The sequence below is a fragment of the Lepidochelys kempii genome, chromosome 15, assembly GCF_965140265.1.
Source record: "Lepidochelys kempii isolate rLepKem1 chromosome 15, rLepKem1.hap2, whole genome shotgun sequence".
Taxonomy (NCBI): domain Eukaryota; kingdom Metazoa; phylum Chordata; order Testudines; family Cheloniidae; genus Lepidochelys; species Lepidochelys kempii.
In genome coordinates this window covers 28,981,534-29,008,986 of record NC_133270.1, presented here as the reverse complement: position 1 = coordinate 29,008,986, position 27,453 = coordinate 28,981,534, and the positions used below count along the sequence as shown (strand labels likewise).

At 51.6% G+C, this 27,453-nt stretch overlaps 1 protein-coding gene across 1 annotated transcript; it reads left to right on the top strand.

Moving 5' to 3' along the window:
* Positions 1-5,092: 5,092 nt before the first annotated feature.
* Positions 5,093-14,279, top strand: SELPLG (selectin P ligand). The gene is made up of 2 exons (XM_073312877.1): positions 5,093-5,254; positions 12,537-14,279. Exons 1-2 carry the CDS (start codon positions 5,212-5,214, stop codon positions 13,652-13,654), a joined length of 1,161 nt encoding a protein of 386 aa, XP_073168978.1. The 5' UTR covers positions 5,093-5,211; the 3' UTR covers positions 13,655-14,279.
* The last annotated feature ends 13,174 nt before the right edge of the window (positions 14,280-27,453 follow it).

The window sequence follows — 27,453 nt, the reverse complement described above, 5'->3', positions numbered from 1 at the left end:
ACAGTGCGATTAATGGCATGATTAATCGTGATTAATTTTTTTAATCTCTTGACTGCCCTAATTCTTAGACTTACTGTGCCAAGAGATGGAGGAAACTGTTCCCCTGTAACAGAACCAGAATCCATGCCGACGGGCTTAACTCTTCCCACCCTTTGGCCCTGCCAATGTGCCATGCATCAGTTCCCCTCTGAATATTCATCGCCACTGAGCAAAGTCGACTTGTGGCAAAATCCTATTTTGGAAGCATGTATTTCTGGGGAACTGTTTCCACAGATACCAGAAGCACTCCTCTGGATCTATCTTATGATTCATGTGTGGGTTTCCATGTCATGGTGGAGCGCTTACCATGAGGGAGCTGCTCAAATTCGATGGTGATGGGCACGGTACAGGGACCTAGATAGATGGCTGCCATGATAGAAAGATGGACCCTGCACCTCACAGGTGCGACTGGCCTGTTAAATTACATGATCAGTATTAAATCATATCGATACAGCTGTAAACATAAAACCATTCCAGGGATGAGGGTGGGAGGAGCCAGCCCACTGGGATTTCCCCCCGTTTCCTTCCCTTCTTGTCCAGGAGTCTCCTGAGAGAAGAGGCTGGGAGGGAAAGCAAAGCTCATGTTGGATGTGAACTGCCCAACAACGTCCTTTAACTGAAGTAAGCTGCATGGTGTTTTTCCATTTACACAATCCCCACTGTATTACTGCTGGCTCAGCTGGATTGGTGATGCCTTCCAAGGTCGGCAGAACAGTGAGTGTGAGGAGAAAGGAGAACAGAATCGGCCCACTCTGGCTTTTGTTGCGTAGAGCTAGGACGCAATGTGCTGTCTACTACCTATTTCCCAATTTAAATCTGTTTGAAATTTACCACAGGGAGAAGAGAAACCTGGCAATGTCAAAGTTCAAGGCTGGGGTTAGAAGTTGTGGGGCTAGGTTCCCACGTCGGCTATGAAAATCTCAACTTGAAGGAAAAGTCTACAACAGGGAGCCAGTTGTATATTTTCAGGATAGCAGCTGCCGTTTAGCAAACGTACTGGCACTCACTGCTGGCTTTGTTCTCCAAGGACCCTGGAATTTACAGTAAGTTGCAGCAAAGCGTTTCACAACTGTGTCTGTGCACTTCCTCCACTCTGATACCCTGAGCCAGCCTTGTGTTGCAACTGCCAGCCCTGCTGACTCGTAAAGGCCTGTGTTCCTCCCAGGTTGGAGAACGATGTGCCAGGGACAATATGGAACCTTGTTAACGCTGGACACTCCTCGTTTGTGCAGAACCCCAAATTCTTTAAAGCAGATGCAGGTCCTCTTTCACTGTGGCAGCTGTTCCCCAAGAGCTTGGCCTCTGCACAGCTGCGCCATGTCTGGAGAGCTCAAGTTTCACACTAAGTAAATCCAGGGTGGGCAGAAGGAGTTCAGAAACTAATGGGAAATCTGTTCACAGTTGAGTGCTGGAGCAGGCTGGGTCCTGCTGGGTGAAGCAGGGAGCTAGGGGTCCGGACTCCTGGGTTCTGTTTCAGGTTGTGCCACAGGCATGGGGCACTTGACAGCTGTCTGTCGGTGCCAGCCTTTGTAAGATGGGGGTGATGCCTCCATCACTGAAGCTCTGAATGAGAATGCCGGCGAAGGGTGTTGAGCTAGTCATGGGGAGGGGCGGTAGAAAGGCCAAGTGTCATAAGGAAGTCCGCACGTGGAGAGGCCGCTCTACTGTCATGGAAATGTCGGGCTGGAAGTGACCTCGAGAAGTCGTGTCCAGCCTCTCGTGCTGAGGCAAGACCATGGAAACCTAGGCCAGTGCTGACAGGTGTTTGTCTAGCCTGTTCTTAAACACCTCCCATGACGACCATTCCACAACCTACTCTGGACGCCTGTTCCAGAACTTAGCTAGCCTTAGAGTTAGAAAGCTTTTCCTAATATCTAACCTAAATCTCCCTTGCTGCAGATTAAGCCCATCACTTCTTGTCCCATCTTCAGAGCCTGTAACATAATTGAAGATTGTTCTCAGGTCCCGCACTCAGGCTACTTCTCTCAAGACTTAATCATGCCCGTTTTTTTAATAGGGCAGGTTTTCTAAACTTTTGATCAAGTTTGTTGCTCTCCTCTGGACTCTCTCCCGTTTGTCCGCATTTGGTGCTCAGAACTGGACACCGTGCTCCAGGTGAGGCCTCACCACCGCCGAGCAGAGCCTTACGTAGAACGCTCCTGTTAAGACACCCCAGAATAACATTAGCCTTTTTCACAACTGCATCACGCTGCTGACTCGTATTCGGTTTGTGGTCCACCTGTAGTCCCCAGATCCTTTTCAGCAGTACCACCACCTTCCCAGGTAGTCCCTGTTTTGTAGTCGTGCATTTGATTTTTCCTTCCTCAGTGAAATACTTTGCACTTGTCTTTAAATTTAATCTTACTGATTTCAGACCAATTCTCCAATTTGGTCATTTTGAATTCTAATTCTGCCCTTCAAAGTGCTTGCAACCCTTCCCAGCTTGGCGTCGTCTGCACGTTTTAGAAGCATGTGCTTTATTCCGTTAACCGAGTCATTAATGAAACTATTGAATAGTACCAGACTCAGACCCTGTGGGAGCCCACTGTTGAGTATCTGCTCACCATTAACCTTTATAGAAAAGACTGAAGCAAAATATGCATTAAGTACCTCGGTCTTCTTGATGTCATCAGTTATTAGCTCTCCCTTGGAAGTAGACCTACCTTCTCCTTGGTCTTTCTCTTGCTCCTAATGTATTTAAAGAACCTCCTCTAATTGCCTTTTATGTTCCCTGCTAGCTGCAACTCATTTTATGCCTTAACCTTTCTGGTTTTGTCCGACATGCAAAGGTTTGAAACTTCTTGATTTCACCCAAACATAATTTTGGGAAGTGATGTGTGGGCACTTCTTAAAGTTCCAGCAGGAGCTAAATTATCCTTGCCTGCTTAGTGTTGCATTGGAAACATACCCCAGAGATGGATTTGTTTCTGGATGGGCAGGGCAACCAGCTGTGACCTTCCTTCATCTTTTTCTTGCCAACTTGCCGTTTGCTTCTGCTGTTGTGATGTGGTTAAATAGACTGTTTAGAACAGTCAAAACCAGAGAGCCTCTTCCAGCTAATGAACTGCTGCTTATCTCTCCACTATGCTCGTCTCGGATGTGAGAAAGGCAACACCCAAGCCTATCTGAGGTTCCCCCATCATTACAGTAGCTACATTAGCCATGCCAGCTTTTTATGGGGCATATCTCACCCCCCACCCCTTCCCCCCCAAAAAAACCCCCAACAACCTCAAAATACCAATAACACTAATCCAGCCCTCCAGCCTTCCCAAGAGGGCAACTAGAGTGATTAGACAGCAAGTGTGGAAAACTGGGGTGGGTGGTAATAGGCGCCTGTGTAAGACACAGCCCTGAAAATTGGGACTGTCCCTATAAAATCAGGACATCTGGTCAGCTGAGGGCAACATGGGATGCTCAGTGCAGGGCGTGAGCTTTGGACGATCTCCTTTTCCTGGGGTGTATAGATCTGCCCCTTCCAATTGTGGGGGGGTGGTACGTGCCGGATGTGTGATCCATATGGAAACCATTTTTTAGATATTCTAAAAAGAGAGGCCCCTCCAAAACAGGCCAATCCTCCTAAATGCAGTGCCCTGCTCCATAGAGGGAACTCCATGCACCCAGCTACTGACACCATTTTTGGCCTCACTTTCAAATCTATTAAGAGTCCCAATTCCCCAGCTTCCTTGTGTCCTGCAAGTTCCAGCTTGAGGGTGAATGTTACTAATTGCGCAGCCTAGGTACCACCAACCAGGCAAATGCAGTGTTTTCCTAGCTGCTCTCCAGGATTGTCCCCTTTCCCTGTTTTTTCTATTCTGAGTAACACCTGAAGGGCCCCATTGTGCTAGGTGCAGTAATATACTCAGGTTACAAATCGTGAAGAAAGAGGTAAAGGGACTTGCCAAAGGTCACACACTGTGTCTGTGGCAGATCCCCTCCCAGTTCCAGTCTTAACCGCACTCTTGTTGGTCTGATCTCAGCAACAGGCTTTAACTCTAGCTCGTCCCTGGCCTCAGCCTTCCCCCACAAGCCCTGGGAAATCCTCAGCTTTGTGCTGCAGTAACTGAGCGGGGCGTGCACAGAGGAAGCCTGGTGCTGAAGCACTTTCCAAATGCCTGGATTTCAGTTCCTCATTCAGCTTGGGGATGATGCTGCTGGTCCAGACTCAGATGTGTGAAATCAGGGACAAAGGAGGAAGGTGGGTGTGGAGTGGGGAAGGGATGGCACCGCCTGTGTCCTACCGGCTCCTGCTGTTCCAGCCAGCAGCCAGCCAGTTGCCCTTCCTGACCAGTCAGGTGGCGAAGTCAATCGGGTAGCCTGCTGCTGGCCAGCTGTTCTTGTTGGGAAGCCTGGAGACTGACTCTGCTGCGGGTCCTGAGCGGGAGTTTTAAAACACATCATTGGGTTCATTGTTTTCCCCTTCTGCTTTTCAAAGCCAGGTTCCCTTCGTTGCCATGAATCCAACCAGGCAGGACTCGGAGAGCCCTTAACGGTAAAGATTTACCTGCTGCATTTCAACGGCCACTGCAAAACTTGCCCTCGTTCCCCATTCGAAGCCCAGGGAATGCTGCAAGTACCAGTAAATGGCAAGAAACTAAGAGCGCCCACAGGCCACCCTGTACATAGTGTGTAGGGATGGTCTGGTGCCAGCAACGTACGTACTGTTCAGACTAGGAGGAGTGAGACGCTGCCTCCATCTGCCGTGGGCAAGGAAAGGCCGAGGCGTTGCCCAGTTGGAGCAGCCTTGCAGCTGACTTTGTAACGTGTTTACCCCCTCGAATTCTGACTCTCCTGGGCCATTTAATCGGGGCTCAGCTGCAGGGTTTCCATCGTCTCCTGCCTCTGCCATTGCTCTGGGTAAGGTTGATCATGCTGCTAAGCCCAGCGTGAGTCTGAGATGCCCTTTACTTGCTGGCTCCCTAGCTAGTGAAGCATCCATTAAAAGCCGGCCTGCGGGCCCGGTGGCGATTCTCCTTTTCGGCTGTGATGCACTCTTTCTGGGAGAGGCGTCACATGTTCTCTCCAAACCACAACTTCTCTTCCGCCTTCTTCTCTTGCTTGTACACTGGCAGGGAGGCTTCCTGAATTATTGCAGGTAGCGCAGAGACCCAGTCGGGCTTTGAAAGGGGTGTTAAGCATTTCCCCTCGACACACGCTGCACTGGGTCTCTGAGTGATGCCTGCGCCCGTCCTTCGCTGGCAGCCCTCTTCAAGCCAGGGTAAGCGGCTATCGGGGTGGGGAAGGCGGCGCTGGGTGGGTGGGTGGGCTTGGAGCTCAGTCAGCCAGGGGCATGTTACAAGCACACCGAGTGATCTTCCTTAACAGCTGCAGTGCCTGGAGCCGCTCAGCCAGCAGCTCCTTGAGGGAGATGCAATCAGCGAGGCACAAGGCAGAGCTGTGGATCTAGTATGACGATAGGCTCAGGTTTATTTCAAATGCCAAACCTAAGACTTACCCTAGACCCACTGGGCTGATTTCCATGCAATGGGGTTTCATGGCTGTAGAGGAGGGCAAAAACCTCGTTCTGACTCCATGCCATTGTGTAGTTAGTATCTGGGTAGGGCTCAGCTGTGGATCGCTGTGTGCTTTACTGAGCTGGGTAAGTGCTGTTCTTCCTGCCTTTAGAGATGGGGAAACTGAGGCACACAGGGTGCAAAGGCTTACCAGTGTAAAATATGTGACCTTTTCCAGGTTAATCCATAACACAAGTTGGGGCAGAGCTAGGGTAGGACCTTGATCTCTTAGAACCCAGTCTGGCACCTTGATCATTGGAGAGCGCTGCCTGTCTAGACGGGGATCTTGATGCTTAATAGAACGTGACCTGGAAGGCTCTGGAGCTGTTAGCCTCTGTGCAGATGTGACGGGTAATGGATTTCAAAGCAGCGCCCATGTTACCAGGGCTCTATGGCAGCTGCATGAGAGTCCAGCTGTGGCGGTGGAGCCATTCTGCCATGATAAGGGACCGGAAGGGCTGCGTCATGGGCAGAGATTTATTATCTTTTGGCCTAAGACATGGGTGACATCCTGGTGATTGAATTCTTGCTGGCTTTGTAATAGCGTCTTCACCTGGCCCTTTGTAAGTGTGCTGGCCTTCCTCCAGCAGATCTGCTTGTCCAACCTGAAATGTTTAGGGCTGGATCCTGAGCCAGTATAATTCAGCACAGCTCCAGTGACCTAAACCTGCTCAGCGTCCCCCTACTTCCGGGTGTTCTAGGGTGCCCTGAGGTGGGTTCGCACTGGAAAAGCTCTTTTAGATCATGGAGAGCTCTGTTGGGAGACCCCCGGAAGGTACATCCCTGTAAGGGTCTAAATTTGGCCTAAATTCTGACCCACTGTGAATGTGGAAGTTCTCTGGAAGCATTCTGGCAAGGGAGACTGAACAAGGAACAGAGAGGGGAGGCCATGCCCAGAGAAGTCGATCTCTTAGCTGCTCATGCTGCATTCATATTGCACCCCCACCCCGAGACGGGAGGACACATGCGTCCTACCCTTGCTAATCCAGGGCCCACGCTTCTCATTAACTGGGAACTTTAACTTTCATTTTTAGTTGAAAGTTAGCTGCTTCTGCCAAAGAAACCCCCTGGCCTTAAGTTATAGGGAAGTAATTGTTCATCAGCTCTTCATGGTGCCTCAAAATGGGGTGGGAAACGAGGGAGGAATTAAACTAGTGATTTAACTCACCTGTTCTAATCACAGTTTAAAGCAGCGAGTAGGAAAACTTGATTTAAGTGATCAATTTTAGTCTGGTTTTGAATTTGTGCTGTAGTTACCTTTTTTCTCTTTAAAAAAAAGTCTGATTCCCACTAATGGGTATAATTTGTTATTACTTTTGCTAAGCAGGAGGAGACACTATCTCTATATCACTTAAGCAATTAGGTAGCTTACTGTACATTTATTCAGATTCTTAATTTTTACATTTTTGATGGTAAGGAAATAGTGAATGATGCATTTCTTATTTACGAGGCGATTAATTTTTTACTTGTGGTTTGTGTCCAGCTGCATTTGTAGAGAAGTTGGAATTAAATTAAAAATGCACAAAGCCAGCATTTTAAAATTTTTTTTTAAATAAAACTACATTAAATGTGCTTGATGTATAAGAAAAAAAGTACATTTCTCAAACATCTTTTGCACTTAAAACTAAATGATTTATTAAACAAAGGAATTATTATCTGTAGTTAATAAATTGAACTAATTATTTCTGGTCACCAATCCCTTCAAGATTTTAGAACTAGTAGATCTTATCCTCTCATGCTTCATTTTTATTCATAGATTGGAAGCAGAAAACAAGCTTTTCTGCTCTTTCAACTCCCAATCAGTTTCTCGACTTCAAATGAGCTGGTCATTGAACTGAGTAAACTGAAATGAAGGAAGTATTCTCTCTGAACCTGCAGAAGAGATTAGTGCTGTCAAAAGCTGCTTTAGCACTTCAATGAACTCTGGTTCCAGGTGCTTAGCTAGTGACATCCACCAGTTCAGGAGTTTGACTTTAAAATTTTGGCAGCAAACACGTACTGCTTGATTACTATTTATTTAATTTACATTATTTAAATAGATTATAGTGAATTTAGGCCTTAATACAGGTTTTCATAATGTCAAATTTAATTTACATAGGTTTAGTTTTAAAAAGAAAAAAATCTTTAAATAATAAAAGGACATTTTAAATAAAAGCTTCTCTGATTGATGATTTTATTTTTAAAAAGAATGGATTTTATCCATCGTGTTGCAAACCTTTCACCTCCCTGCAGCTGGCTGCCTGTCCTGGTGTCAGAGTAGCAGCCGTGTTAGTCTATATTCGCAAAAAGAAAGAGTACTTGTGGCACCTTAGAGACTAACAAATAACCTCTCTGACAATAGGCCTGTGTCATGTTGGGTAACTCCCAGGAGTTACTCCTGATTGCCACTGGTGTGAAGGAGAGAGAGATCAGCCTCAAGACCTCTTCTCTGTCACAATATGTGCAACCATAGTGCAATGCACCCCATCTTGGTCCTGGACTCTTGTCTGCCCTAGAGAATCTCCAGCGGAAGTTCCCAGTGGTAGCTCCCAGCAGCATGCATAGACCAGGCTCTGGTGGGCTCCTGTGCTGCTGAGATCTGCTCCTGAGCACCAAACCCAGGGTGGAGTGCTCACAACCGGGGTCCTGTTTGTGGCAAGCGGAGACGCCCCTGATCAAAAGAGGGTGGAGTGCTGCTCCTTGGGTTTTCCTCCTTCACAGTAGCCTAGCTGCTGTTCACATCTGAAACCTGGCTCTAGGCGTGTTTGCCGTTGTATAAACCTCGTCTTTGTGGTTTGCCGTATCTTCCTGCCCATTCTGAAAATGTTTTCTCTCTACCTCTGAGTGGAGCCACTGTAGAGACGCAAACACACACCCAGGCTCCTTGCTGGGCCACTTTCTTGCTCAGTCCCTCTAGAAATGTACCCAAATCTCTCAGTCATGGCTTCCCTCTCCGCCCACAGCCTTCCAGTGTGTGAACTCTGCAGTTGGGTCTTTGCTTGAATATTGCAAGTCAAATGGCTGCTGAGGATCAGGAGCAAACAAGCTGCACCTAAACCATGAGAATAAGATGGGTGTCCTCTGCTGGAGGATTTAGGCAGCTGGAGCACAGTGTGCTGGAGGATCAGTGGGTGGGACAGCCTTTCCCCCTGACAGGACAGTGAATGGCATGTTTTACAAAATCTGCGTTCTGCCCCAGAGGAGGGTACCTTTCAGTGGTGACGTGGGTTTTTTATATGTACACAGTTTGAGTGCTTCGGGAGCTACCTGGAATGCCAGTGCTACCGCAGAGCAGGCTGTTGTGTTACATCTAACCCTTTTAACACCGCTACTCGTGCGTTAACAGGACTCCAGAGCTTTTACACAGTTATTTTTCGAGCTGCTTTGAGATTCTACTTCCTTAAAGTGCATTTTCTTACTTGCAAACTTTCTCCAGTTCCCCAGCAGAGATGTTATCTGCTCTCCATCATAGCTACCTTCTCTCTCTGGGAAGGAAATCCTTGTAAGGTAATTAGTCCGTAAATTAAATTAAATTACATCTGAAAGGGACATTTAAAACCACTCAGGAATAACAGCCATTTAGACTCAAAACAATCTAATTATTTGGCCTCCAAAGGCAGTGATCTCACTAGCCATGTTAGAGAACCCCCCCCAACACACACACTCTTTCTCTCTCTCTCTCTCCTTGTTTTCCATTAACCCTCTTTCCACAGCACTTGATTTAGGCTTTGTCTTTACGGGGGTTTGGCCTAGTGACTGCTCCCCACTTGGTTGCACTGGTACCAGACCACTCATAATTGGGTTCTGAAAGCAATCCTGCAGCACTGAGAGGAGGTGTGGGGAAAGATCCACTCAACAGAACGGCTGCAATTACATCTGTGAACCCCTCCACAGGTCTTAAAACTCCTACAGTGCATGGAGCCGGGGGGGGGGGGGGGGAGGAGAGAGGAGGAAGAGGAACGCTGCAAAACAGGACGCATACGAACCCACTGCTTTTATCTGCAGTTTCCATGGGTGGAGCTGATTCCTGTTTTGAAACGGGGTTTGTGGCACTGTAGTCAATTGTAGCTGATAGTGTCATGGTTTCCTCTGCTAGGGGCTTGGAGCAGTGCAGGTCTTTTCACACAACACAGTCAACCTGTGGAACTCTTTGCCAGAGGATGTTGTGAAGGCCAAGACTATAACGGGGCTTCAAAAAAGAACTAGATAAATTCATGAAGGTTAGGTCCATCAATGGCTATTCATCAGGATGGGCAGGGATGGTGTCCCTAGCCTCTGTTTGCCGGAAGCTGGGAATGGGTGACAGGGGATGGGTCACTTGATGATTACCTGTTCTGTTCATTCCTTTGGGGGCACTTGGCATTGGCCACTGTTGGAAGACAGGATACTGGGCTAGTGACCCTTTGGTCTGACCCAGTATGGCCGTTCTTATGTCTTCTCTCCCCTTAGAACTGAGCCCCCACAAGCCTGCCTGTGAGTCCAGCTCTTCAACACCAGCCCCAAGCTGGGTTTTCCTGGTAGTCCAGGAGGGAGCTCGTCCGTCTCCCTTTTTAAATTTATTTTATCGTGCTCACAACCTGCCCCTCACCCCATCAATACTATAAATTGCTTGAATCAGAGAGACTCTTGTATGGGTGTAAGGGCAAAGAGGCAGCACCATAGATCAGTGCCACAGGGAGGGGACAACACACCCACCTCACAGAGCCAGTGGGGGGCATGGAATTGAAATTGGGGGGGGGAGTTCAGAAGTCTGCAGGAGACGAGCTCCCCATAGGACCCCACAGAGTCATTCCACTGTCCTCTGCCAAATCCCCAGGGCACTTGGCAATGGCTGCGCAGAGGGGTGAAGGGAGGCTGACTCTGGCTGCAGCATTGCTCCCTTGGGTGCCCCGCTCCTCTCCCCGGGTTTTTGCGGGTCACGAGGTAGCCAGCAAGCTCCGTGAGGCAAGGCCTATCTCTTCATACTGCATAAACACCTAGTACCATGGGGGCCCTGATCCTCGACTGGGCTCCTAGGCCCTATCAAACAGAGAAGCGTTGCCTAGCCACCTCCAGCTCTGAGCAGCCGCAGAAGTCATGCAAGTGACCCATGACTGGGCACAGGTAGCTGGCGTACAAATCCCACTCAAGGCTCATCGGTTTTCCCCGAGGGTAAAATATCCCAGATTTTTGCAAGCTATCTGGGGCGGGGTTAAGGTTTTTCTTTCCCAGCTGCGAATGTGGCAAAGCTCCTTCACCAAGGAGGGCGGGTCCCTCATGGAGTGGCGGATGATACAATCCATTCATTTAAAATGCAAGTGTAACGTGTTTCCATCAGCAGCCAGAGTCTTTGGGGTTTTGGACAGTTCCAGTTGCTATCAATCAGACAACAGGCACTGCTCTCTCTAGCATGGCTCCCTGATGGAGAAGCCCATTCTCTATAGCAGAGGTACTCAAACTGGGGGGGGCGCAGAACGTATTCTGGCAGGGCATGAGAAGCCTTGGGGGAGTGGGGGGCGGAACTTCCCGTGCACATTCATGCTCTTACACCCATGAAAGCTGGGTGGCTGGAGAGCGGTGGCTGCTGGCCGGGCGCCCAGCTCTGAAGGCAACGCCGCTGCCAGCAGCAGCGCGGAAGTAAGGACGGCAATGCCGTACCCCGCCACCCTTGCTACAACTGCTGGCGGTGGCGTTGCCTTCAGAGCTGGGTGCCCAGCCGGCAGCCGCTGCTTCTCCGCTCTGTCTTCAGAGCTGGGTGGCTGGCGAGCGGCGGCTGCTGGTTGGGCACCCGAAGGCGGGGGGGGACGCACAATCTACTACAACAGACACACAGAAGTGGGGCACAATCAAATAAGTTTGAGAACCTCTGCTCTGTAGGAAGAAAAGGAGTACTTGTGGCACCTTAGAGACTAACCAATTTATTAGAGCATGAGCTTTCGTGAGCTACAGCTCACTTCATCAGATGCATATCGTGGAAACTGCAGCAGACTTTATATATATACACAGAGAATATGAAACAATACCTCCTCCCACCCCACTGTCCTGCTGGTAATAGCTTATCTAAAGTGATTATCAGGTGGGCCATTTCCAGCACAAATCCAGGTTTTCTCACCCTCCACCCCCTCACACAAATTCACTCTCCTGCTGGTGATAGCCCATAGGGTATCTGTAGGGTAGCTGGAGGGAGGGAGGAGCCCTACAGAGACTGGCACATGGTTAACATACCCAGACTGCCTTCTGCATATGCCTGCAAACTGAAGGCCCATGCTTGTTAGGGTGCTGAAGGCAGCGGTTTGCAGGTGGCATACTGGGGTGGCAGTCAGGCAGACATACCTGTTTGCTAACAGTTCCCTGGTGGCTCTAGCATAGGGAGAGGTCTAGATCCCACTCTGTCATTGTGCAAAATACAGTTGTTGTTCGTAAACACTCCTCCTGCGGAGCGGCCTGGAGCAGTTCTCTGTGCCACCTAATACCCCATGAGTGACCTGGACAGCTTTCTGGAACCCCGGGGCTGAGACTCCATTCTGCAGCCAAACACTGTTCATTGTCTCCCTCCTCCCCCGCGCCGCCGCCCCCCCCCCGGGAGCGTACTCTCCCTTGGGCGGAGACAGGTGTCTTTCTTTATCTGGACAGCACCTAGCGCAGGGGGGCCTTCGTCCAGGGTTGTGGTTCCTAAGTGCCACTGTAATCCTCCTCCTCCTCCCAAATTGCACATGCTGGAAGCGACAAAGGGGTTATCAGGCTGTGAAGGCATGAGGTGGGGAGAAGAGGCAGCGAACACATTCTGATGTAGGGACGCTTTCAGCCTGCAGCATTGCCACTGGCCATACCCAGTTAGCGTCAGGGCAACGGAGAATGGAAATGCAGCGCTGAATCCTCACAAATGTTGGGATCTAATCTTGCGTCTCGAGCTCATCTCTAGGGGGATGTTTGATCAGCTGCTTCCTCTTACCTCCTCAGCCTTTTCTTTTTTTACCTTTAATTTAATTTACCGTTAATTTAATTAATCTCTTTGTTTTCTCCTCCTAGGTCAAATGGCTCCAATCCGGGCCACGCTGCTGCTGCTGTTTGCAAGCCTGCTCCAGGTCTCTGCCCACAAGCTGCCAGCCATCCAGCTCAGTGGCCGAGATGGCACAGTTCGAGAGAGCCCGGCAGCAGGCGGGCTTCCTGCGGCTGGGGGCTCTCAGCGGGGCCAGTGGGTGTGGGACACAGCAGGGGCTGGGAGCACTGACTTCCCCGTGTTTATCCGCGAGAAGAGGGAAGCTGAGGTGAAGTCATCCAATTCTTCTGCTGAAGAGACCACCACCACTGGCCACCACAACACATTCTCCATGACTCCTTCTGAGCATCCCGTGGAAGAAACTGAGGTCTCTCTAGCTCCTGAGGAGCTAGATGAAAGTACGTCCCAAGAAAACTTCTATGATGATGATGCTACCACTACAGCAGAGCCATTGTCTGCTGACAGCTCTGACGTCTCCACAGAAGCAGCCGGAGTTACAGTGGGCAACCATCTTGATACCTTAGCCAAGGTGGTTCCAATTCAGGGCTCCAGAACCGTCTCCTCAGAAGCGGCAGCCACTGGGATAGAAGACATCCTCACGAGCAGCACGGAGAGTTGGGAACATGGCTCCTCCATCAGGCCAGTGGGAATGAAGGGGCTGGGGGAAAGCTCACCGACTTCACCACCTGAATCTCTGACACAGTCCTCTGAAGGGGACCTGCCTGTGAAAGAGTTGGCCACTTGGAGGCATGGCCTCTCCAAGGTGGGAAAGACCCATTCTCCTCCCACGAGGCCCCCGGCAGGTGGCTCTGTCACAGCAAATGTCCCCTTGCAGAAGCTGCCGATTCACACAAACATCCTGGTGGGGAAGTGTTTGCTGGCCATCTTCATCCTAGCCCTTGTGGCTGCCATCTTCATCGTCTGCACCACCGTCCTCGCCACCCTGCTGTGGCGCCAGAAGCGTGTCTGCCAGGTGCGCCAGCTCAACACTGAGATGGTGTGTATCTCAGCCCTGCTGCCCGACAACGAGCCGGTGGCCAACGGGGAGAAGCCCAGCAAGGTAAAGAGGATGAAGATGCCCACAGACAATAGCTCAGAGACCGAAGGAGACAACCTGACTCTGAGCAGCTTCCTGCCGGACCATTAATAACACCTTGCCACCTGCCCAGGGGTTCTCCGATTCTCATTTCCTGGGCCATCCAGCCCCCTCCTGGGCACTGGAGTGACCCTCTCCATCCCGACATCTCTTGGGTGCAGTGTCCTAGGTGGCCATCTAACTCGGCTTAAGGTTGCCTCAGTCTGTGTTACGTGAGTAGGAGATGTACTATACTTAGCTGAGCAACCACAACCCCAAAAGGCACTTGGCATCTGGCAAGAGAGTCTTCAGCGAAGAGCATTTGCCAGGAGCAGACACTGCTGAGCATATGGAATGGGGGTCCTGGTGAACCTGGTTGGATTTTCCATCTGGCTTGGGGATTTTGAAACTGCTGTTCTGTCCTCTTGACCTTTACCTGCCTGCTGCGTTTTTGATGTTCTCTCTAGCATGGGCACAAGGGGCCAGATCCTTAGCTGGCATGAATCAGACTGCTCCTGGGAAGCCGAAGGAGTTACCCCCAGCTGTGGACCTGGCCCAGACAGTGTTACAACTGGGACGCTGCTTTAATTTATACTAATGTACAAGGGGCATGTTACTATTTTGCACTTAAATGGGTGAAGGAATCTCAATTTAATGTTCTTTGTTCAAATGAATAACATAAAAATCTCTGTGTACCTGTCTGTGGTTAAGTCTCTTCTGTGAACGCCTTCTGGCATGGCCTGGGCCCTTTAAGACAGTGGCTCTTAACCCTTCCGTACAGGGACCCACTTCCCATTCAGCAATCTGGGAAAGTCCGGGTGGTCATACCCCTGACACCTCTTCAGGGGTCATGGCCCTGGGCTCACATGCCACCACTCGGAGGGGAATGGCAGGGCGGGCTGCTCAGAGACAGCCCTGGGCAACGTCACCTTCCAGCCCACTCTTCAGAGCCTGTTCCCTCTCCAGTGCTGCGTGACGGGCTGTGGGCATCCCAATGCTGAATCCAGGCAGTCGCTGGCGGTAACTGTAGGTATCAAACACAGGGCATGTACTGTTCTCAGCACCCCACACTGGGAGGGAAATGTAGGGTGATGTTTCTTTGACCCCATTCCTCTCTTGACTGTCCGAGTCATGGGGCTTTAGGTTCTAGTCTTTGTAATGTGTCCCTGCCACACGGTCTCCAAACAGTGGGCTTCATGGTGACACTGGGTGTGCTTTCCTCATAGGAAGGGACAGGTCAGAGGACAGTTACTGTTTGCTGCATCTTCTCTTGTAATGAACCTTTTGCTCTGTGGGCTGTAGTGCGCTATTCACAATGAAATTGCAGGCTTGTAGCTAAATGCACTGTGATTGGTTTTATGCCTTATGTACCGAGTTCACCACTGTTGAAATAAATATTACGGGGGCTTCCTAGTTCCGTTGAACGCTGACTCACTGAGCCCTATCTGATCAGACACAGGGAAGGAAACGGTTCTTTGCACAGGATAGTCCTAGGAGCTTGTGGTTAGTTAGGGCCCAACATGGCAAATTGCTGAGCCCCTCCCTGCCTCATCCGTGTTGAGCTGTACGTTGCTCTTTTTTGACCCGCTCCGTGTGGCATCATCTGTTTCACCATCAGCAGGAGCCGGCCTCCTTTAGCTTCAGGAAGATTGTAAGCATGCCCATGAAATGTCTGCCTTCATCACTAGCTCACCTGCACTTGCAGCGGCTAGGGAGAAAAAGGGAGGGAGGGTGGATTCTCCAACAGAGCAGCAGCTGAGCAGTGAACTCCATCTGGCCTCTCTGTGGCAACTCAAAACCGGGGCGCGCGGGCGGGCCTCTTGGGCGGAGCAGGAATCAGGTCTCCCGGGTGGAGCAGGAGTTGGTAAAGTGGCATTGGAGCCTGGGGTCAGAGATGGAGTCAGAGGCCAGGTGCCCGAGGTCAGAGCCACAGTCAGGAATCGGAGCCGAGGGTCAGGACCGGGTTACCGGGAGTGAGGCAGGGCAGGAGCAAGGCTGGGAACAAGCGTGCGCTAACTCAGCCCTGGACGAATGCTCTGAGCAGCCGCTGCCCTGCTGCTGCATGGCTTAAGAGCTGGGCTGCTACCTCTTCTGACCAAGCCGGGCCGGCTGCCTGCTGCAGGCCACCGCCACGCACTCAGTTGCCTGCAGACTGGCTCTGCTGCAGGCCCTGACTCCAGACAAAAGGGTGGGCTCGTGGTTAAGACGCTGGACAGGGAGTCAGACGATCTGGGTTCAACTCCCGGCTGTGTGCGACTGTGAGCAAGGCAGGTCATCTCTCTCTGCCTCAGTTTCCCCATCTGTAAAACAGAGATAACGGCACTTCCTGTTCCCGGAGTGCCTTGTACATGTAAATAGCTAATCGAGAAGGTGCTGGTAGCAGGCGCTCAAGAATAGGTTTGGGGTTTGCAGGACGAGTGCTGCTCGTGGTGGTTATGCATCTGCAAATGGCTTTCTCCAGCAGCTCCAGGATGTGCCCCTCCCTCACCAGGGAGCCTCAGCTGATCCAAATCAGGTTTCTCTGCAAGCACCACAGCCGCTGAAACCCAGATTAAACACCACCCTATGCTAGTCCGTCCTCTGCTCTGATCGGGGGCAATGGCTTGCGGCGATCAATAACGGTACGAGGAGCCCGTGTCACCTGCCTGCCCCGGAAGCTGACGAAGGAGATGATTAAATCTCCATCCTGTGGACATTCGAATACTCCCCTGCCTGAAATAGGGGAGATGTCGCCCAGGGCTGCATCAAATGGAAAGTGAGCAGCTTGGCTGAGAAGGCAACAGTGACATCTAGGGCTCTCCAGAGGGACAGCCTGGTTCCTAGCTCACCCATCTGCCCAAGAGCTGTCCCGCTGGTGGACCGCCCCTCCGGGGTGCCTTCCTCCCCTCTGTCTGTTAGGGCTCTTTCGGGCTATCCCCACCCACACGGAGGCCCTGCTGGATCTCTGTGCTTTCCCGGGCACGCAGCAGGGTTAGCTGGGCCGCTCTAAAGGCCAGTCAAGGCACGGCCCGTCTCCTGCTGCTCCTGGGCCTCCGTTCCCGCCCCACCCCTCCTTTCTAGAGCCCCTTCCCCAGGATATGGGCCCGGGTTACCACCTGGCCAATCACAAGCCCTGGGCACAGAGAGCTCCTCTGAGATTATGCCACTGCTGCGTGCCAGCCACCAGGGGCGTACCCGATGCCAAGGGCACCGATTCCTCTAACGATGATCGTCTCCTAACGTGGTGCATGGCTCAGAGCCAGGCCGCAGGTGGCGACCTGCTGGCCACGCTCCCCCGCTGCATGCTGTGCATCGGCTCAGCGTCCCTGTGCAGTGGGAGCAGTGATTCTGGGAGGGGGGATTCTGAGAGGCGCACACCAAGAGAGACACCTGAGACAGTTCCCGAGGGACTCACGCTGGCTTCTTTCTCTCTCTCTCTCTCTCTCTCTCTCTCTCTCTCTCAAGGGAAGTTTTGCAGCCCTGGCACCGTGTGCCAGCTTAACTCAACATGGGCAGGTTTGGGGCCCTGTGTTCGAAGGGAGGGGATGCTGTGAGAGGGGAGAGCCTTGCTGGGGCAGGCAGGGGATGCAGGGAGCAGTGCGATTCCGGAGGAGAACAGGGTGGGAGGCTACGTAAGGTTGGTGTGCGAGATGCACCCTCCCGCAGAGACAGACGTCAGCAACGGCTTCTGAACGGTACCCAAGTGGCGGTTTGGATCAACGCTGACTCTGTCTGAACCGGTTCGTGCAGCTGTCCAAGAGCGCATGCAGAAAGCCTCACTCTTCCGAGCACAACGGCACCCAGGAAACTGCCCCTTCCAGGAACCTGCCTGGGCCCCACCTTCCCACCATGGGCACCATGCATCGGTGGCTGATGCAGCAGGGTTAGATGTTCCGACTGTGAGGTCTACAAGCACCCCCAGAAGCTGCATGCATGCAGAGCAGCGCTCCTGAATCTGCCAGCACTCTGCTGGCTTGCGCCTGAGCAGCATGTGCTTTGGAAGACGGGGACCACATGTCTGCTATGAGGGGGGGGCACAGCTGGCCTTGCAAAAAGAACCCCTCACTGGCACAATCCTTTGGCTTCTTGGGGAAAAAATGACTGGCCAGTGGGGAGGGCTTTTGTAACAGTCGGTGGCTTGTCATTCCAGACTGGACGGGACGGACATACGGGTGTTGAGGAGGACAGATGTTGGAAAATGCTTAGCAATAGCTGACTTCTGGCTGCTTGCTTGAGTGGTTAACCACAGCAGTAAGCCAGCTCCCTGAAGGAGATAACTTTGCAGGCTTTGCACCTCTCAGCACAACTCGGCAAATAAGCTGAGTATGTCCTAGCCCCGTGTAATCTCATATGAAGCAGGCAATGCGTGAGCCATTATGGTCTTCTGTTATAGTGGGGAGCTTTGAAGCAGGCAAAGCAGTGGGACAGAGGCCACTGAATTTAGGTAAGAGCGATGATCTAGGGGAGATATTCTGCGTGTTCCTGAGTAGGACTTTGGGTCACAGACTAGACTGACCCAAGAGAATCTGTCCCGGCTTTTATATCACATGGAACCCCTGCATGCAGGGACAGGACTTTGGGAGTGTTATGGGCTCCCCTATGCGGCAGACGTAACCAATAAAGCCCATGGTTAATGTGTTTCAATAGAGAGTCTCAGTGTCTTGATTTAAGGAGCTTCTCAGTAACCTTGGAGAGAACCAGAATGCTCTTGGAACCTGCATGCATAAGCACCCCCAAAGGTCCAGTAATTCCCTGTCTCCCTCTGAAGTGCAGATCCAGGGGAAAACAGCTCTTCCAGTCTTGGCTGTGCAGATCTGAGTGCCAGGGGAGCAGAGATTAGCAAAGAGGAGATCTCAGAGGGTTTGGAGGCCAGCACATGGAATTTCATTTTAGTTGCACAGAGATGCCTGGAGACAGCATGGTGCAGAGATTGCTGTTCTTGGCTTTCTCTGGGGAAACGCATTGGAGACCAATGTTTTTACTGAGGTTTGAAAGCCAAGAAATGGCATTTGACAGTAGGAGCTTTCCAGTGTTGGATATTGTTCATCTACCTACTAGCTGAAATGAAATGCAGGGAGCAATAGTCTCTCTTAGCCACGCTGTTCATGCCTTAGATCTGCAACTTTTCATCGGACTCGTGCAAAGCTGAGACCTCTGCCTGTGTCCAGGGAGCAAAGTGACTCAACGTTTCTCTGGATGCCCACGTTGGTAGAGTTTTCAGACTGAGGGCAGCAGGAAGAAATCACCTGGTTTATTTTAGGTTTCAGAGTAACAGCCGTGTTAGTCTGTATTCACAAAAAGAAAAGGAGTACTTGTGGCACCTTAGAGACTAACCAATTTATTTGAGCATGAGCTTTCGTGAGCTACAGCTCACTTCATCGGATGCATACCGTGGAAACTGCAGCAGACTTTATATACACACAGAGAATATGAAACAATACCTCCTCCCACCCCACTGTCCTGCTGGTAATAGCTTATCTAAAGTGATCATCAAGTTGGGCCATTTCCAGCACAAATCCAGGTTTTCTCACCCTCCGCCCCCCCCCCAACTCACTCTCCTGCTGGTAATAGCTTATCCAAAGTGACCACTCTCCCTACAATGTGCATGATAATCAAGGTGGGCCATTTCCAGCACAAATCCAGGTTTTCTCACCCCCCCCCACCCCCATACACACACAAACTCACTCTCCTGCTGGCAATAGCTCATCCAAACTGACCACTCTCCAAGTTTAAATCCAAGTTTAACCAGAACGTCTGGGGGTGGGGGGTAGGAAAAAAACAAGGGGAAATAGGCTACCTTGCATAATGACTTAGCCACTCCCAGTCTCTATTTAAGCCTAAATTAATAGTATCCAATTTGCAAATGAATTCCAATTCAGCAGTTTCTCGCTGGGGTCTGGATTTGAAGTTTTTTTGTTTTAAGATCACTTTAGATCAGCTATTACCAGCAGGACAGTGGGGTGGGAGGAGGTATTGTTTCATGATCTCTGTGTGTATATAAAGTCTGCTGCAGTTTCCACGGTATGCATCCGATGAAGTGAGCTGTAGCTCACGAAAGCTCATGCTCAAATAAATTGGTTAGTCTCTAAGGTGCCACAAGTACTCCTTTTCTTTTTGGTTTATTTTAGGGGCTTGCTCAGCTCTGAATAAGATGCTGGTTGGGTTTATGCAAGAACATGGTATTGTCACTAGAGGGTGCTTAGACTTTGCCCATTTCAGGGCTGCATCGGTGAGGTAGCTCCGTGCGCTAGCAATGCATGGAAGGGGAGCACCGGGGCTGGATTCTGGTAGCTTGAACGTTTTTCAATTATATTTTTAAAAAATCATGTACTGAATTTAAAAATACAGCTCGTTAAAATATGCAAAGGGGTTTTCTGCTCTGCTGCTAATGTTAGGAGGGTCTTTCTGTGTGGGTGGCTGTGACAGACCCAGACCAGTGGGGTACAGGAGTCTGGTCTTATTGGGATCCACGAAGTGAGCGGGCGAAGCCCGTCCACTGCTAAAGGATCCCCCCCAGCCTAAGGGGGGGGGTCCACAGGACCTGGAAAACCAAACAATTACGGGGGACAACTAATGAACAACAGGGACAGGAGTGCGGTCAAAGGGTCAAACGAAGGGAACCGGACGGGGACACCGAGCAGAGAACCCCGGACAGCACCCACCGCTCCTCAAAGGCATCAAGGGAGTCAGTGGACACCGCCCAGAGGAACTCTGCCCGAGACCTGAACGGACAGAGGATCGGAAATCGGCCCCACAGTCACAGGAGACTCCATCGGCCAACCTCCTCACCCTCGTTTTATAGATGGCCACTTTAGCCAGGGCCAGAAGGAGGTTGACCAGGAGGTCCCGTGACTTAGTGGGGCCACGGACAGGGAGTGCAAGGATAAGGAGGTGAGGGGAGAAGTGCAACCAAAATCTTAACAAAATATTCATGGGGAGCCAGAATAGGGGCTGCAGCCTGGCGCACTCCAGGTAGACGTGCACCAGGATTTCCCTCACGCCGCGAAAGGGGCAGGTGTCCGGGACTGGGGTGAACTGCACCAAGTACACGCCCTTGCTCACGGCCCCGTGAAGGAGCCGCCAACTGATATCCCCGGCGGGCCTCGGGACTAAGGTGGAATATAGGCCGGCCCACCGGGGCTCCTCGCCCTCTAGAGGTGGCAGGAGGTCCCGCCACTTTGTGTCAGGGTGGGATGCAAGGCTGAGGACGCGAAGGGTGTGGAGCACGAGTGTGTAGAGATGTTTCCTTGGCGCAGTCTGGAACCGGACCGGCTGCAGCTTGTGTAGCCGGCTCATGGTGAAGGGGCGGGGAGGTCGGTCGGGTCCACGGGGCAGGGGCCCGATGAAAAGGTCCAGAGGGCCTGGGGTGGAGGGTGGGCAGGGGACGCCCTCCCTTAGGACCCAGTCAAGGTAAACCCAAGCAGCGGGCGGCGAAGTGGCCCTCACCTCCTGAAGTACGCGCAGGGGCGTATGAGGTCTGGAGAGCCCCATGCGCTGAGCGAGCGTCAGGGGATCCAGCCAGTCTCCCCGGTCATAGTCCAGGAGGTCTCCGACTCTGGTGACTTCTGCCAGGACCGACCTCTGGTGCACCAAGGGGGACTCTGCCACCTGCACATGGAGCTGGGGGTTGTGTAGCAGGGGCTCCGCGAGGAGATCTGCCCCCACGGAGGCCGCCACGGACCTGGTTGCTGTGCACAGTTTCCAGGTCCAGAGGAGGTCCTGGTAGAAGACCGGCAGCCCGGAGAGGTCTCGCGGAAGACCTCTCGGGTGGAGATAAAGGAGCTGCCGGTCATATCGGAGCCCTCGGAGGCGGCGCAGGAAGGCATGTGCCAGTACACTCCACGCCGGACTACCTGCACCATAAAGGAGCCTCTGCAGGGCCTGGAGGCGGAAGACACGGACTTGAGTGTGGAGACACTTCAGGCCCTGCCCTCCCTCCTCCAGGGGCAGATGGAGAACCCCTGCAGAGACCCAGTGCAGTCCTGACCAGAAGAACTCCAGAATCAATGTCCGGAGGTTGGCCAGGAAACCCGGGGCCGGGACCAGGGTGTTGAGCCGGTACCAGAGCGTGGACAGGACTAGCTGATTAAGCACCACTGCCTGCCCTCGAAGGGAGAGACACCGGACTAGTACAGGAGTCTGGTCGAAGGCAAATATACCGGCCACTGGATGAAAAGTTTTCTGTTCCCTGAGTGACCAGAGCAGGGGCTGCCCTAGAGCAATCAAGAACCTGCTAGAACCAATTAAGACAGCAAGCTAATTAAGACACCTGGAGCCAATTAAGAACATACTAGAATCCATTATGGCAGGCAGGCTAATCAGGACACCTGGTTTAAAAAGGACCTCCCGTCAGTTAGGGGAGGGTGTGCAAGGAGCAGGGAGTGAGAAGGCGTGCTGCTGGAGGACTGAGGGGTACAAGCGTGATCAGGCTTCAGGAGGAAGATCCTGTGGTGAGGGTAAAGAAGGTGCTGGGAGGAGGCCATGGGGAAATAGCCCAGGGAGTTGTAGCTGTCATGCAGCTGTTCCAGGAGCCACTGTAGACAGCTGCAATCCACAGGGCCCTGGGCTGGAACCCGGAGTAGAGGGCGGGCCCGGGTTCCCCCCATTCCCCTCAACTCCCTATTTGAGACAAGAAGAGGTGACCTGGACCGTGGGTCACACCAGAGGGGAAGGTCCCTGGCCTATCCCCCGACCCACGAGGTGGGACACAGAGACTGCGGGGATTGTTCTCCATTTCCCTCATGCTGGCCAGTGATGAGGTTAGCTGAGTGAACGGCAGGTTTGAGCCACTAGCAAAAGTGGCCAAACTGAGGGCGGCCGTGAATCTCTGAGGCGAGCAAATCCGCCAATAAGCGCAGGACCCACCAAGGCAGAGGAGGAACTTTGTCAGAGTGGCCTAAAGCCACTCCTACCCTTCCACTCTCTTCACATGCCTGCCTGCAAGTTTGAGCTTTACTGCTCCTGGGAAGAGCCCCTTGCAAGGCCTGGGGCATAACTTGGACATGAGCTTCTCCAGGGCAGCATGGGAACGACAAAGTTACACTCGTGCAAGAGATGCACAGTGCAAATGGCCATCAACTGGGGCCCAGCGTAGTCCGGGAGCAGCCATAAAGCTGAGATGAGAAGAGTGAGAGCTGGTTGTTAATACAATCCTCTTCCCTCCTCAGATTGCCAGCTGGTACAGATGGGCTCTCAGACCAGAATATACCCCATCGGTACATGTCCACACACGCTCCCTCCATGGCTTTTGGTGATAACTGGAATGAAAGTAACGTGATTGTTAACCTCAGCTGATGCTTTATGCCCATGCCTGCTCATTCCTAGGATTTTCCTTGTAGAGATCTGTCTTCTCCTGTACACCTGCCCTAGTGCCCTCCCATCACCACTTATCCCAAGCAACATGCCTCCCCCATGATCTGCAGGCACCACCTACCTAACCAAACCGTGGGTCTCTCTAGCCAGAGGGTCTGGCCTTCCCCTGAGCTAACAAGCCCATACCTATCTCAAAGAGCCAGCAGAACTTACTCGGAAGCTAACTCCTGCTAACAGGTCGGGCCCGGTGAAGACCTCGGGCTATGCTGACACCCATCGTTTTTTTAGCCCTCGTGATGCTATTATGTGATGTCTGGTTACTTGCTATGGCCCCAATTCAGTAAAGAATCCTTATTCAGCTTCAGTGGTTTGCTGAACAGGGATGGGCATGAGCATATCTTTCATTGCTTTCCTGAACCCTGGGCGCTGAGTCTGTTGTCTACACACTCCGACAAAACCAGCTGCTTCTCGCACCTGTGCTCACATGACTGCCGCTGACTCGGAAGAACAGGCCATGTCCTGGCACGACACGATAGCTTGGCATGAATCGTCTTGTTTGAGGTCACTGACTGCGGGTGAACAGCTGCATTATTTGGAGCTGTATTTTCTTCACTAACTGCATAATTTTAAAAAGCTTTTAAACTCCCAACCCCTACCATCCACCCAGTTGTGTGGAAAGGACTTAGCCACTCACAATGAGGCTCAGATTTGACCCTTTAATCTTTGAGTGTCAAAGCATTTTCCATCATAGAATATCAGAGTTGGAAGGGACCTCAGAAGGTCATCTAGTCCAACCCGCTGCTCAAAGCAGGACCAATCCCCAATTTTTGCCCCAGATCCCAAATGGCCCCCTCAAGGATTGAACTCACAACCCTGGGTTTAGCAGGCCAATGCTCAAACCACTGAGCTATCCCTCCCTCCTGCTTTCCTCCTGCTTTCCCCTCTACAACAGCGCCTACCTGCTTTGTTTTGTCCCAGGATAGCAGCTGCTTATCTGAGATCACTACCATCAAAGGCCTGCTTTGCTTTCTTGTTTAGCTAACTAGTAAATGTTTCGAACATCATGCAGTGCTTTCACTCTTTGTTTTTTGTGAGGAAACTAGATGGGGAGACGTGGCACTTAGCCCTACTTTTAAAAAGCCATACTGATCATTTTAAAATAATGACTCTCTCCTGTGGGGCCAGTTACATGTATGCACTAAATAATCGCTACCTCTTATACGGCATTTTTCATCCATAGATCTCAAAGAGATTTACAAAGAGTGTTATCTCCATTTTACCAATGGGGAAACTGAGGGACAGGAAGTGACTTGCCCAAAGTCACCCAACAGGCCAGTGACCAGGCCAGGAATAGAACCCAGGTGTCCTGAGTCCTAGTCCAGTGTTCTATCCACTAGGCCATACTGCCTCCCACCTACAGGCCACATCTGAAATCCAATGAAAGCAGTGGCAAGACTCTCATGCGCTTTAGGGCATCGGATAAGGCCCTGAATGGGAGTTTTTCTACTTTTAAGGCCTGCTCCTCCTTCCGCTGAAGGTAATTAACAATCTCCCACTGCTTTCAGCAGAAGCAAGGTGAGGCATGAATACTTGTACAGTCAGTGCATCCAGGCCCTGTGCAAGCTTCTCCCGTGTTGCTCTGCAAGCCTGGCCCAGGATGCTATCACTCCTAGGCATCTCTTGTAGGCATCCCAAAATCGGTGGGTGGGCAGGAGTTCCTCAGTGTGATACAAGGGGGTTCAACCAGGAGCCTGGGGCTGCAATAAAGGACAGGAAATGGAAAGGAGATAGCAAGAAAAATGTCCCGCCAGTGAGATTGGTTTGACTGTGGAAGAATCTCCTAGGGGAACTGGTTAAATGAGATTGGAACGACACCACCCTGACCCTGCTCTAGATGGGGTTCCTCCAGGTCTCTGCCTCTGAAATGCCCATTGACCTTGAGACCATCAGACTCCTTTCACTTGTGGCTGATGCTGGGAGAGGAGGGTCTAGGAGAGGGTTTGGAGACAGGATTTCCTTTCCTGTAGCCATTGCAACGTGCATCCCACCCCAGACGAGGGTGGAACATGTGAGGCCTTTCCTGCTGTTCCAGAAACGCTGCCTCTCAGGCCTTGTGATCGTTGGGAAGCTGCAGACCGAGGTCGGGACAGCGGAAGAATTTCCCCAGTCAGGCTAATGAGGAGAGAGCGCGCTTTGGGTGTCTGCCACGTGGATGCCGACTGCAGAAGTCACAGTGGGTCTATTTGGAGCATTTCCTTCGTCAGCTGCCATCCTGGCAGAGTTTGCGCGCGCCTTAGACCCATGCTGGCTGCGTCTGGCAGACAGTGCCAAGTCACTGGATCAGAGAAATACGGAGGGAGGTTACTGTGTGTCAGGTTTGTGCGGGGTGAGCAAGCTTGCCTAGGTTGGTTCCTGACACTGTTTCCTTGCAGTATGTTGTTCAGCCACTTGGTGACTCCGCCTTGTCTACAGCGCCCCAGATGGGGTGCGGATCGCGGTACATGGTGAACAAAGGAGGCCAAGCAGGAACCTGAGGCCTGTTTCCATGTGTAGTTGTAGCTGTCTTCTGTAATAAATGCCTCCTGTTTAAGATGGACTGAGGGGCCGAGACTACTACAGTACAAAAACACAAAATAGCACACAGACGCTCCACCCAGGGTAGGAATTCCCCATGAATTGTCCAAACTCCTCCTTGCCTGGTCTCCGGTTCAAATCCGGCATAGCCTGTACCACCTCAGAACTGGTTGGGAGCTTGTGAGAAGGACAGAGGGATGGGTGTGTCTAAAACCACAATGGCTAGCATCAACTGTTTCTCCCTTTTGGGTGCTCTCAGGCAAGAAGCCAAGGAATGAATGGGACATGCAGCCAGACGTCTCCTTTCACCCTCAGCAGCTGGTGCCTGCAGATCAGAGGTGAGCCCTATTGCCTGGGATGAGTGGGGATGGGCAGTATGTCTACTGGCTGCATTATAGCTATACCATCGAGGTACGGAACAATCCAGGGCACATCTGCAGCACCTTCCATCTAGGAGCTGAGTGCTTTGGAAAATGTAACTCATTCTCACAGCTCTCCTCGGGGTCCGATCCCCATCTCGTTTGCAGACGGCTCTGCCAAGGTCGCATTGCGAGTCTCCGGCAGATCCAGAGAACGAATCCAGCTCTCTTGATTCCACATTCTAGACATAACCATCTTCTCCCCCTCTTCTCAGTGTGTAGATAAAACTTCCCACTCCAGGACTGTCAACCAGGCACCTTTTGCTGAGAGAGGAACTGAACGAGACAAACTCAGATCCCAGCTGTGGTGCCCTCTTATCTAATAGATACGTGATAGATGTCCTGTTCCCTAACAAGCCCTTCCGTTCTTGGGCATGAGCTCTAACCCTGAGATTCCGCTCACAGACCTAGACTTAAATTCAGTCATTTAGTGTTTCCATTTCTAGGGGTTTTACTTTAAATGTTTCCTTTTTAGTGCTACTTAATAGAGGCCATGGTTTGCTCCTGAACTCGAGCCAGATGTTGGGCACATGACACCAAGGCTGTTGACCCCAAAGGTGGCCAGGTAAGTAGTCCTTTGTCACCAGGACTAAGCTCTGAGCTGGATTTCTTGGTCAAAGTTGGTAATTACACGTGTTATTTCTGGGTCTAAAGCAGCATTGCCACATGGCTGGGAGTGCTGGGCGGGGCCCAGCAGAGAAAGCTGCTGGGGGGTGATCCTGCATTTAATGTTTGTAGCAGAAATTGTCCCATGTGTGACCGTGTGAGGGGGCGGGCAGGAGACGAGAGAGACTAATGCCCTGTGACGCAGATGCCACACTCGGTCAAAATAGGAAGGAGATTTAGGACTATGGCGGGGCTGCAGACTGGGCCTGGATACTGTGGGCCAAACTCTTAAAAAAGCCACGCACCGCCTGTGCCCTTCCTCTTGGCATTGTGTCTGTTCACCCCATCCAAGCAGCTGGGTGTCTGTTTTCCCCGTGCAGCTCGCGTGCCTGTAACAGTCAGTGTTCTGGTGGGGGTGTGAAAAGTTGGCCCTGGCTGTCACTGAGCTCGCAGCCTTAAACCCAAGAAGTGCCAACTGGCTGACTCTAGCTGACCCTCATGCTGATTAACAGAACTACTAAGTATGTGTTTTCCCTGTTGTTCAGATGGGGGAAGCGCCATACAGTGGTCACCAGCAGCATTTCAGGGGGAGGCAAATTGGAAAAGAAAAGGCTGATAAAGGTTGGTCGTCTTTTTCTTACTAATACACCGATTAACGTCTAGGGTACTTAGTCCATGTAGAACTCATTGGCTTAGGTCATGTGACCTTGTCTCCCTCTAGTGGCGGCATCAGCAAGTACAATAGGGTGCCCTTTACCACTATCCGCAGTTACTCCTCCAGCTCCAGTGGGAGGAGCTTGTGCTGTTTGGAGGCAGTGACGCCCAGTGGAGAGGCCACTGAGCTGGGAATTGAGGGACCAGGTTCTATTCCCGTCTCTGCCTTGACTTGCCGGGCAACCTCAAGCAAGTCAACTCCCTGCTCTGCGTCTCCGCTTACCATCTGTAAAACGGGGACCGTGATGCGGCCCTCCTTGTCTGAAG